This window comes from Ursus americanus, chromosome 4, assembly GCF_024610735.1.
Source record: "Ursus americanus isolate L20-20 chromosome 4, mUrsAme1.1.p, whole genome shotgun sequence".
NCBI lineage: Eukaryota > Metazoa > Chordata > Mammalia > Carnivora > Ursidae > Ursus > Ursus americanus.
The window spans coordinates 44872479-44886447 of NC_142130.1; the positions used below are offsets into that span (position 1 = coordinate 44872479).

Here is a 13969-nt window from a genome sequence, read left to right on the forward strand (position 1 = left end):
TGGAGGCCTTTATACAAATTGCAGATTATGGAGGTGTGGGCAATTTGTTGATTGAAAGAGCTTTTTTATGATATATTGATCCACCCTTGGTGATAGCGGTCAGAGAATATACCTCAACTCCTACCTGATAATAATGATCTTAGGTAACCTGGTCTGCTGGAAACAGACTGGTAAGATGTCTTGTGCAGAGTCATTATTCTTACCTGTTTGGGTTTTTTTCTTGTTCTTCAAAGAAAAAAATTTGACAACTTTTTAAAATATTAATAAATATTTCTAAAATTTAATGGGACTCTTGAATTGGAGGACCCATATGATTTAATGAGGAATGCAGCCTGAACTAGCTAACATACATGGTACACCTGTGCTTGCCCCGACACTCAGTAGACACTCAAGTAATACAAACTTGCCGTCCTCCAGCCTCCCTGACGATCAGTCTGTATTTCACGAGAATTCATGATCTGCAAGGCTAAATTGAAGAATTACGGAGACTCGTAAAATGGATCCTTTAAAGATGAGCTTTTAATATGTACGGAGTATGGGTACTATGCTAAGTTATTTAGTTTGTATTACCTTATTTATATTTTACAATACCACCATCAGGTGAATACTATAATCACATGAGGGAACTAAAACTTAGTTTAGGCAATATATCTAAAGTCATACTGAATTCTGAGACAAAAGGAAAAATGTGTGCCCCTATATACACTTCTTAAAATATTCTCCCATATTTTGACCAAGTGGAAAAAAGTAATAAAAAAACTACAATTAAAATTTTTTTATGACTGTGTAAAGTTGTGCCTATGGGGGATATGATACCATGAAGTCCCAGAAACCACAAGCTAATTGGAAAATACTTCTCTTTGAATAGCATACCTGGGCCTCAAAACAGACAAAAACAACAGCCTACCTTTATCTAAAATTTTGATATTTTGTTCATCATGAATTTTCCCTAAGTTGTGGTTTTAAAAAATAGTTCCTTAAAATATGTATCTTAAGTATTGATTTTGGGGACAGTTCCTTACATTTTGTACCTAAGGAGAGGGCCTTGCTCACCTCACCCTAATCCTAGCTCCCAGGTCACACAGTTAATAGATGGAAGAGCCAGAATTTGAAAACAATTTCTTCCAAAAGTCATGCTATTAATGATTTTGCTATATTCAGCCTCATAACAGTAGTAGAACAAACAGTCCTTGCCTTTTCTGCTTATAGTCTATTTGAGAAGAATAAATTCACAAGAAAAACAAAAAATCAGGACCCATAGAAGAGAAATGTATAATTGAATTTTGGGCAGGAGATGGATAAAATTATTAGCATGATACGAGGGTTGGGCAGGGTCATATCGAATCATGAAAAGCTCTTCCTATATGTCCTTTAACGACCTTCATGACAAACCTTAAAACAATTTGTGAAGGCTTTCCTGTTTCTGTACTAGAATCAGAATTTCCAGTACAGAAAAGAGACCTTGGTACCATTTGATTTGGTGATGTCATCTCATCTCCAGGCTGGCCTGAGCACCACGTCAGACTGACTGTGTTGACCACAGCCCATGGCAGGTGTTGAGTGTATAGAGCACATTCAATAAATTCTGTTAATTGTATCAACTGCTACTTCTTTATCTCCAAACTGCTTCCTATCTTCACATTTCTTCCATTTATTTTCCATCCAGTCGGAGCTGTCAAGGCAGGCTGCTTGCAAGCTCCCCGCGTCTCCTTTGTAGAGCACCAGAACAATATTTTTCCAATCATCACAGTTGGTTGTTAGTCCTTTGTGGGTTGGCTACCACTTTATTTCTGATTACAGTGAAGACAATTAGGGTCAGCTGCCATCAGGTGAAAGGCGAGTTTTGTTTTCTGAATAGCTAGGCTTCCCACAGGCATGGGAAACCAACATTGTTTATAATGCCAGTTCGCTTTTTGTTAAATATAAAACATCACAAATATAGAAGAAGAGTATATGGAAAAGATATATTTATAGACAGAAATGTAAAGAAATATAAGCATCCAGGTTTTAGTTATGTGCCTTTATCACAAATACTGAACTGTTTGAATCTGATAGAGTCTTCTCCTTCTTTTCATGATTTTAAGGAGAAAAATCATGCGTTTCTCTTTATGCACCAACTTTGGAAACACATTTCTTCGATACCTCTCTCCACCTCCAGTACCAGCTTGTACTCACGGTCCTGGGGTGTTGGTGTAGTACATGTCTGATGTTTGCTGGCCAACTGTTCTTTAATTATCCAGCTCAAATATAACCTAGGAAGCTTTTCCAGGTCCATTTACGCAGAATCAAACTATTTTCCCTCTTGGCTGCCGTTTTTTATGTTTTTATTAAAGCCGTATTTCATGGCAGGAAATACATTCGATACAGTTTCATATCCCTGCAGGACCTAACACTCAAAACAGATTCATATATGTTTGTTGGACTGAATTGAAATTTATGCTGTAGGAAATCAGGGTGATACCTTGGAATGAAAACAGAATATTAGACTGTATTTAGAAGCTCCCAGAATAAGCCTGCAGAATTTCCCAGATGATTCTATACTTGTGCCTCAGGATATAAATTGGAAAAACGATTACTTGTCCTTTATCTACCAACTGCACACCATCTAAACACAAACATCCTATGACTTCTTATTCATCATCCCATCATGTACATAAAGCCTCAGTGTCCACTGAAGGATTAACCCTTTGTGCTTATTTAATTACCTCTCATTCTAGATCAATGTTGGATACGCTATTTGCATCCGATGCCTTTCTACTTCAGTGTAGTCGCCATCCTGGAATGTAACTTCTCCAAATGCCAAGAAACCACCCCACGAACATATTTAACACAGCCTTTGCATGGGGTCTGGTACACAAGGTAAATACTTTTTTTATGATAACTGAGGTTCCCAGTGATGACCTTTCCCATGAGGGTCGTAACAAAATTAATTAGATTTTATAAAATCCCACATACAAGAGGACATGACTTTCATTTTTCAGTGACCTAGATTAAAATAATTTGAGTTTATAACATTTGTTTCTAGGGCTTAGCGGGGCACTTGAAGTGGGGGGGCACTTTGCAGCTTCCTGGAGTTGCTGAGCTCAGTCCAGCAGGCTCCTATCCTCATCAGCTCATCTTCACCATCTCCACTCTTGAACCCTTTTCTAAAAGCCACACTGCATCCTGTTTTTAAGAACAACTGGCTTATTATGATTCTTACTGCCAGTTTAACAAGAGATGAAAGAAGGAAAATATTGACTGAGGGGGTATTTGGACTGCAGGCCTGTAACAGTCAGGACTCGGTTGACTCCCAATTAGGAGCAAAGTAGCTGACTTCCTGTCAGACCTGCCGAGTCCCACAGCTGCCGTCAGTGCGGAGCACAGATGTAAATCGGAGGAGCAAATAGATTTTGACATTTAAGAGGAGGAATGTGCAGTAGGAATTTACTCAGCACATTTGCCAATACAATGTTCCCTTTGAAGAGAGGTTTCTTTCAATAAGATTCCACAAGTCGTCTGTATCATGGTGCATTCTTCAAAGTGACAGCATGGCTGGAGGTTCTCGAAGTTTAGGATTGCCTCACTGTGTAACCCTAGGTGCACTCTCTCCGTCCCTCATTTATCCTACATGCCCTGGCAGGATCCACAGATAACGTCTGCATAGTTTTCTTCCTTTCTTTGACGGCAACCGCTACGTAGAAGATGCCTTATCAGTTACCTAGTCGTTTATACCTAATGAGATGCATATTAACCAGTTGAACAGCCAGCATGAATTTAGTGACATCAGTTTAATATGAGGCCAATGAACAGGACTGTGGGGGAGAGGGACAAAGAGAAACAGATCCACTCAGTTATTTACTGAGGCTTTATTGACTGCCTATGTTCTAGGTACTAAACGAGATGCTAGGGATTTTTGAAATGAGTGGTGCAGCTTTTTGCCCCGGAGAAGCTCAGAGTCACAGAAAGACACAGGCTGGCTGAAGTATTGACACTTGCTTGGAAAAACAGATAACCCAGACTTTATATAAGATAAGAACGCTGTAGATCAACTTACTAGCCAGTATAAATCTCTACAGTCAAGCTTTATTAGACTGTGTTATTTATTATTATCAAACTTGATGATTCCCCTTGATAGTGAAATTGTGGTAATTAGAGTGGAAATGTTTGCCCATTGGTGGGAAATATGAATAACGCAAGCAAGGTGTAGATGGCGTACTTCCATTGCTGTAATGTTTTGTATGGCCAGTTCCTGGCCTCTTGAGATCATCTCCTCTTTTCAACTTTTTTCTGAGAACCACTTTGTATCAGGTTGGTTAAGAACAACTGACTTATACTAATGATAGCCGTAATGATAGGAAGACTTACCTTCTGGAAACCAAACCCCATAAAGGGAAAAAAGAATGTTTTTTGACAGATGACAAAGAGACACTGTCGATTTTAGACAGTCTGAGAAGTTATTTTAGAACATCTTTTTCTTTTCATCCTACTATCTCAAAAAAATATCTAGACAGTGAAAACTCATCAGTAAGTCGTATTCTGAGACCTCCTTGCAGGTCAATTACTTTGGGTTTGGCACATCCTCAGACAAATCTTTGTACATGAAGGGTCTAGCTTCCAAGCTGATCCACAAAAATTTAGGTAACTCGTAATATGAGTTATCATTTATGTGGATACAGTATTTTGCAAACTGTATCAGCCACTATATCCATGGAGATCTAGGAGTTCTGCGAGAATTTTTAAATCTCGTGTTTTCATTTTGATGGCAATCTACAATGATCATAGTCATGCTCTGGATCATCTAAATCAACGCCCCACTATGTGATTCTCAAAACTGTGGTTATCCCTGTGCCAGTCTTGTGTCATCAACCACTTTAACAATATTAGAGGTTTACTATAGATTTAGATGAAAGCTAGCTGGATTTTGGTTGGATCGCCTTGGCAAGTTGCTCATAAAAAATCTAGATTTCTGGCTTCTTTTTCTTTCTTTCTTTAAGTCAGAAAACATGGCAACCATGGGCCTGCCACAACCTGTGGCAATAAGAAAACTGAGCTGGCTGCTGAATGGCTGCTTCCCATACCGTCCTGCTTCTCTCCTGTGTGTCTTCTGCCTCTATCTTAGAAGCATTAGAGTTCATGTCTCCCCATCTAAAGACTGTGGCGTATTCCCCAGGAGGCAGTAGCAAGCGTTCTAGGAAAAGGGGTTTCTCCCTCTGCATATGTTGTTTATCAAACAATTATTTGTGCGTAGCGGTTTCTGCTGCATGTGGCTCCTCTCCAGGGCACCATCACACTCTTTTCTCTGTAATCAGGGTTTGGTATATAGCTTGAAATAGCAACTAACCTTTAGGAACTAATTTTTAAATTACTGTATTCATAGACCCGGAGGCTTGCTGAGTTGGAAGGAATCTTAGCGCCCACCCTTGCCTCCCCCGCCAGTCCCCCCAACCTTCCACCTGTGTGCTTCCTTCCCTTTTACTACTTTTTATTCATTTTTATTTCATTAGTATTTAAAGATCATTGTAGTTATTCACTGAAAAGGGCAACACTTACCACCAACCATGCAAAGGTGAACTCAGACGAAATTTCTGAGGAGATATTTTGAAAGCATGGTATTTCCAGAGTCTGATTTATCTGTATTTCTATTATATGGCTGCTTCTCCATTCATCCTGTGTAACTATAACAAAATACAGGTGGAAGAGGCATGAATATGTGATTGGTTTATAAAATGCTTTTTGGGAGAGAAACAGGAGCAGGTTTAGTGTAGAGATTCATCTACCCTCCGGGCACAACTACAACAAGGCAAGACCCCACTACAGTCCTCACTGTATAAATGGCAAAATGGAACCACTGAGAATCAGACAGAGCTGCTTATCACTGAAAAATTACAGGGAAACTCACAAAGAACAATTTGGTATGTTCCTCTGCTTTAACTCCAAAATGGTGCTTTAGGCGTCAGATCACATTTTTTTGATCAGTTAGAATATAAAACCTTATAATCTAGCCTCTAATTGTCTTATTAAAAATTCGAATAGGTTTAAAGTTTTTTAGAGATGTTTTAGGTTCATAGCAAAACTGAATGGAAAATACAGAGAGTTCCCATATATCCCTTGTCCCCTACGCACGCACAACCTCCCCCACTATTAACATCCCTAACGACAGTGGTACATTTGTTACAGTCGATGAAACCACACTGACACATCATTATCATCCCAAGTCCATAGCTTATTTACATTAGAGTTCACTCTTAGTGCTGCACATTCTATGGGTTCTGAGGGATGTATGATGACATGTAGTCACCATTGTAGTATCACACAGAATAGTGTCACTGCCCTAAAAATCCTGTACTCCACCTATCCCTCCCTCCCTCCTGCCGAACTCTGACATTCACTGATCTTTTTACTGCCTTACTGCCCTTACCAGTTGTCTTTTTAGAGCTTATAAATATTCCTCCAAAGAGGGAGTGATATAGAAAAATATATAAGGAAACTCTGAAGAAGGCATTGTTAATGGATTATTTTCATTTTCATTTGTTTATTTATTTATTTTTCATTTTAAAAGTAATATGACATAAATATCAGTTTCATAGTCTCTCTTTCGGAAAGTCATAGACACACACACACACATTTGTGACTAAACTATAATAACATCAAAGAATAATTTATAAATGAACTCTATCATCCTAATATCCTGAAAATCTGATTTTCTTTTTCCCATGTCTATACAAATCTTGTGTATATGCATACATTTTCTCACACTTTGCAATCCTTTTAACCAACAAATGTATTTTTACTTTAAAAGTTTTGCATGATTCTTAAGCTACTTGTGGCTGAAATTTTCCGAGACTCTATGTCATGCTGTCATATCTACACATCATCATTTGTTTTGTCATTTCCAATTACTGAATCGCGCGTTCTTTCAGTTTGGGTTTTTAGTTTATATAAACTACTATAACCTATATAGCAAGGATCATCCTTATACTAACAGCTTTCTTTTGACCATTCAGCTACTTAAGATAAATTCTGTGAATTTAATGGGTATGAGTATTCTCATTATTATCAACAGCATATTTTTTTTAAGTGAACTATTTCTCAGTTGGAATGTTATATCTAGCCAGTAGGACTTTGTTATATTCCAATCTCTCAGCAATAGAAGCTATCTCCTTTACTGATAATTTGTTCCTCCTCCCTTCCTTAATTGAAACCAGGCCTCCCCATTAGGGCACATCTTGCTGCATCATTCTCAAATAGTGGCTTTTTATCTTCTTGGTGCCCTTATTTCCTCAAAATTAGGAGGTGGGATCAGTGCCTTCCTTGCTCCTCATTACTGCTTTCAAATGTTATTCCAACCCCGTAATTAAAAAAAAAAAAAAAAAGCCCTGCCCTTTATGGTTAAGACAATTTAGCTATAACAGTACTTCCAAATGGATTTATTCATATACTATGACCAAAATTGTTTGCCAGGACTGCTTACCATCGTTACTACTATTTAATTTTATTCTTGATATTATTGCAATTGTTTTTTTATAATTATTTTACTGACATAAGTTTATTTTAAACAGAGAATGATCTAGGCACTAATATTTGAGAAGTACATGAAATCCACTTGATATGTTAATTATATTTTAATGTACAGTATCCAAATATACAAGTATTAGATTTTTGTAAAGTTGATACAGATTCTGGGAAGTTGGGAATGCAACCGACCTAACTTTTTAAATATTCTTGAAACGCCCTATAAAAACAGACAAAATAACTAGAGTAGCAAACCTAAAAACACATAGGCAATATGTGTAGGAACACTAATTAATAAAATATCTTCACTAATAGATGGGGACAAATCACCGGACGACTGTGGTATCAGCAACTGAGCAGAACAGAGGAAAATCGACTGGGCTTCTTATTCCCCTGAGAACTAGAGAACTCCCCTGCCCCAGCCCTCAAGAAACAGGTAATCACTGGAAAGACATGCAGACTCATCTGAGAAGAGCAGCAGAAATGGAGAAAGGAGTTTGCGGGCCCCAGATGACCAGTGCCTTCAAGGGGAACAAGAAGAGGCTTGGCAGTGCTGGAACAGAGGGTGCTTTTCAGACAGATCCCATACTGAGAAGACACCCCTGGGAGGAGAATCCAAATTAAACAGGACAGGCCCCATAGCAGAAAGCAAACAAGCAATTTAGATAAAAGTGAGGGATAGGAGGAAAGGAAGTATATCTCAGAAAGTACAATGGCATATTATTTACCTTGAAAATAACAGAAGAGAGGATTCTAGAGACACTGAAAACTTTACAAAAGCTAGCCTGGCCCACCCTTCCATGGCAAAAATCAACATGCATTTACCTGAAGCGTGAACAGAAAAGGAAGGGGGTAGAATCACACATAAAGATACTATAAGAAAAAAAAGAAAAGAGAACATCCCCTCAACAATGGCAGCATATTAGAAAAAGATAATTTCTCAACAAATAAAAACTGTAGCCTAATAACTCAAAATGAGGTAAAAGAAATAAGGAAAATGATATGAGCTGCAAAAAATTTTAGCAAGACTGGTAAATGAGCCAACTGGAAAGAAGGGAGCTCAGCAGAGACAGGTGAGAGAATTCAGGAAAGGGTTGGAAATAACAACTCATTGTAGAAATTAAGAGCAAACTAGAAGAAAAACAAGAACATATTGACCCAAAAGTTAACGCACTAAAAGAAATTTTAAAATTGAATAAAGGGAAATGTTAAAATAAATTAATAAATAATAAATTTTAAAATAAAAGGAAAACAGTATCACTTTCAAAGAAAGTGACAAGCAAAGAAGATTAAAAGCATGTATATATAATAGAAGGCACTGAAGGAAATAAGCAGTGGACAGAAAAAAATACTAAAAATTATAATTCGGGTACAAGTTCTTAAAGTAAAAAAATGATTAGAAAATACATATTGAAAGATTAAACTGAAAAAGAAGGAAAATAGGCTTAGAATAGACATTGAGCAAATTATTATAATGGTATTTTTTAAAAGTCAGTTACAGGAAAGAAAATAGGATTATTATTAGCTTTTTGACAGCAACTCTTTATGCCAGAAAATAATGTAGCAACATATTTAATGTACTCAAGGAAAGAAAATGTGAGCTAAGGATTTTATATTCAGCAAAATTAGCCTTTTGATATGAAGACTACATAACACCTGTTAGAGCCATGTGTAAGAAGTCAGGGAATATTACTCCCATGAGCACTTCCTGAGGATTCTCCAACAGAATACACTTCAGACTGGAGAGGCATTTACATCAAGGCTGGGGTGAGTGCTGAATCTATGTTCACCTTTAGCACTAAAAATAAATCATTGCTATAAGGAAGAGAGTAGTAATGAATCCATATTTTAAAATAAAGAGAATATGTAAAGACCACAAATGGGGCATGGGGAGGGTTGAGGTGCTGTGGCTATGGAGCCATGAAAAGGTCAATGAAAAAAAGCCATGTATAAAATTGAGCAAATGTATAAAAACCATCGTTTAAAGACCAAAGGAAAACATGTAATTGAGAAGCCTCTCTTCTTGGAAAAATGCTACAACCTCAGTAAGAATAGCAGGAGTCTTTACTCTTCTTGCCTAGGGATCCTTCCATTCCCTTTCCCCAGCGTTTAGTGAGAAAGGTAGCTTCACCATCTTGGAATGGGCTGCAAAAACCAGCAGCTTTTCTTCCAGAAGAGGCAGACTTACTTAAGTCTGAGTGTGAAGATCCTTCACTTTGTTAGCTAACAGGCACAAACTTGGTAGGAAACAGAGAAAAACTGAAGCTTGGTTAGTGTGGGTTTGCAAATCCCATTTGGGGTGAGTAGCAGACCAGACAGATGTTTAACACGGAGATTCTGGAAATTAGAGAGTCACGAAATAGCTGAGGTAATTTGTCTACCCATTCCAGGCTGACTGGGAAAATACACAGGTGAGTGCGGAGACCTCAGAGAGCTTACTGAAAAGCAAAAACCAAGGGAGACCGTGTTACTATCTGCAACTTTGTTTTTTTTTTGTTGTTTGTTTTGGTTTGGTTTTTTTGAAGATTTTATTTATTTATTTGACACAGAGAGAGAGAGACAGTGAGAGAGAGAGAGAGAGAGAGAGAGAGAGAGAGCACAAGCAGGGGAAGCGGCAGGCAGAGGGAGAGGGAGGAGCAGGCACCCTGCTGAGCAAGGAGACTGAGGCTCCATCCCAGGACCCCAGGATCATGACCTGAGCCAAAGGCAGATGCTTAACCATCTGGAGCCCCCTGTCTAACCACCACCCCAACCCAACACACACACACACACACACACACACACACACACACACCTCTATGTAGAGGGTGGAAGCCTAACAGGCTTGAGGAATTTGAGCACAACTTTTGTCAAAATCATTGGTGGACCAGCAAAGGGGCTTTGCCAATGCAGGGGCAATCCCTTGGAAACCAAACACACAGTAATTGTAATAAGAAGTTGAGGAGAAAAATCAATAGCCACACACTAAAGAGGAAACAGATTTTATAATTTAGGTATGGATAGTTACCAAAAAAAAAAAAAAAAAGAAAGAAAACTTTAAAAAAACCCCACTGGATCTAGAGTTGTCACATTATTATTATTATTATTATTATTTTTATGTCCAGTCTTCAACAAAAAAAGATGATACATGAAGAAAAGAGGAAAGTGTGATCCATACTCAGGAAAAAAGCAGTTAGTTGAAACTGATTCTGATTAGGTCCTTCATTGGATTGAACAGACATTAAAGCAGCTCTTATAAATATGTTCATGAGATTAAAGCAAAATATGATGAAAATGACTCAATAAATAGGGAATCCTTGTGGAGAAATAGAAAACTATCAAATGAACCAAATAATTATTCTAGAGTTGAAAAGTCAGTAACAAAAAAAATGATGAAAAATTTACTAGGGATTCTCAATAGCCAATTTGAGATGGCAGAAGAAAGAATCAGTGTGTTTGAATATTGATTAATGTAAATGATCTAGCGGCACCTGGGTGGTGCAGTCAGTTAAGTGTCAGACACTTGGTTTCAGCTCAGGTCGTGATCTCAGGGTCGTGAGACTGAGCCCTGCGCTGGGCTCTGTGCTCAGTGTGGAGTCTGCTTAGAACTCTCTCTCCCTCTGCCCCTCCCCTCTGCATTCTCTCTCCCTCTCTCAAAGAAATAAATAAATCTAATATACATTAGATTATATATATATATACACACACTATATACACACAGTATATATACACTATGTATACACACACACACACACACACACACACACACACACACTAATCTGAAGAAAAGGGAGAAAGAGGATTGAAGGAAAACAGAGCTTCAGAGCCGTATAGGACTGTATCAAGTGCCCTAACATGTATGCAACAGAAGTCATGGCAGGAGAGATGAAAGAGAGTGAGACAGTACAAACATCTGAAGAAATAATGGCCCAAAACTTCATATTCGATTTTTAAAAACTTTCCACAAAGCTAATCTACACCCCCAGTAATCTTAAAACTCAAAAAAGTTAAGCACAAAGAGAAACCCACCTAGGCATATTATAGTCAAACTGCTGGAAGCCAAAAACAAAGAGGGAATTATGGAAGCCGCAATTGAAATCAGCAAGAAAAACAAAACAAAACAAAACGATCACATGCAGAGACCAATAATACAATTAATGGCCCACTTCTCACCAGAAACAAGGGAGATCAGAAGATATATTCAAAATGCTGAAAGAAAAAGCAGCCCACTAAGAATGCTGCATTCAGTGAAACTATCCTTCAAAAATAGAAATGAAAAAAAACAGGATTCATTGCAAGTAGACTTGTCTTACATGAAATTCGAAAGTAAGTTCTTTAGGCTGAGAGGAAATGATACTAAATAGTAATTTCACTTCATGAGGTGGAATGAAGAGCACAGGAAATGGTAAATATATGGGTAAATGTGAAAGATTACATATATAGTTCTCTTTTTTTCTCTTAATTTCTTTAAGAACAGAAATTTTTTTAAACCATTAATTTTATCATTGTTCTGTTGGGTTTATTTTATAAACATATAATAATATATAATATGTATATTATATATATATATCTTTGACAGTAATAATGAAAGGAAAATATATTCTGGAAGAAGTTGCAAAAAAAGAGAAAAAGAGAGAGGAACTAAACATAGAAACAGACATAAGAATGATCCTGACATTGAAGTTATCCAACAAGAATATTAAAATAACTTTTTTTAATACATTCAAGAATACAGAAAAAGATGAAGGGAGTAAATGAAAAGATGGACAATTTCATCAAATAATTAAAAATCTACCAAAAACAATAACTTAAAAATATAAGATCAGAAATTAAAAACAAATTTGATTGGGTTGAAAATTTAATTGGACATCACAAAAAATAAGATTTGTGAATTGGAGTATAGGTCAATAGAAAATTTCTAAACTAAACTACAGAAAGGAAGAACAGAGAAAATATAGAAAAAAGCATTAGAGATATACAAAAGTCGAAATTTAGGCACATTTTTTAATACTTGAAATCTGCATCACAAATTTAAATGCTAATAAAAATCCATGCAAGTGTTAGAAATAACATGAATGAATTTCTATATAATCTGAGAATGGGGAGAACTTTTCCATGAAAGTATTACACTGCATTGGAAACAATATTACAAGCAAGTAAGGACAGATGACAAACTGGGAAAATATTTGCAACTTACATGACAAAGGATTAATAGATTTTATACATGGGACATTTTTAGCATAACAAGGATAATAACCATAATGAACTGAAATTCATCGATATGTTCACATTCATATGAATTCATAATACTCAATACAAAATACTTTTTGGTCACCTTATAAGAGTGCTAGTGAACGAACTTATTTTTAAAACTGGAATATAAAGGGAAAAAAATCCAGCACCTGTTTGTTTTTCTTATACAAACTGTACATCTAGTACATAATTGGTTCATGAGAGGAAATTTCTCTATAAGAAGATGTCAGGTAATAAATAAAAGAATGATAGGATTTGAGCATCATTCTTTGCCAACCCACAATGAATTAGGGGATCTAGGCAATACTTATCAATGGTGCTTAATTAACATCACACAACCAGACATTATGTGCCTCTGATGTAACCATGGAATATCATCTATGAAGTACTTGTGCCGAAAAACACAAAAAATAAAAACAAAAGTTAATGTGATCAAATCTCTATACCTAGCTAAATAGTGAGAGAGGAACATGGAGATACCATTGGATGTAAGAGCAAAATCCAGGCTGTGGGTAATTTTATAAGATAAAGAGTCAAATTTACTTAATAAATATTTTGGAAAAGAAAAATAAGAAATACAAAATAACCTTCAGATTAAAAGAGAGTTTTGGGGTGTCCAGTTTTCTGCTCAGCGGGGAGTCTGCTTCTCTCTCTTGCTTTGCCCCTCCCCCTACGTCCATGCTCTATCTCTCCAATAAATAAATAAAATTAAAAAAAAATAAAAGAGAGTTTTCAAATGACCACAATACTTTGAGTTTATGTGAAGCCAATTCAAATAACCAAAATGTAAAAATAGTAACTATGAAGCCAACCGGATATTACATGGTATTAAGAACTTACTAGTTATTTTTAGTCCTGGTAGTGGTATCATGGCTATATATACACATCATTTTTATCTTTTAAAGAATCATTCTAAAGTAAATAAGATATCTTGGATTTTGTTCAGTCTGGGAGGTGGTAGTTGCTAAGGGTTTAAATGAAACAAGACTGTCCGTGACTTAATAATGATTGAAGTTGCATGTTCAGTACATGGGAGCTCATTATACTATTCTATATAATTTTACATGTTTGAAATTTTCCACAATTAGAGGTTTTTAAAATCTTTTCACGAATCATCTGAAATCATCTCGAGGATTGCCAGCTATATGTAACACACTTTGAGAAAAACTAATTCCTCTCTCCCCAGATTCCCTGCTACTATCCTCTAATTTGGGGACTGTAAAACTACGGCCTGTGGGTCGAA

General features: G+C 36.7%; 1 protein-coding gene across 1 annotated transcript in view; it reads right to left on the reverse strand.

Moving 5' to 3' along the window:
* Nucleotides 1–13969, reverse strand: part of CD96 (CD96 molecule) — an 88747-nt gene that overhangs the window by 63957 nt on the left and 10821 nt on the right. Inside the window, exon 3 of the mRNA XM_045785630.2 lies at nt 5533–5657. Coding sequence (XP_045641586.2) covers nt 5533–5657 — 125 coding nt within the window. The remainder of the gene's footprint in view (nt 1–5532; nt 5658–13969) is intronic.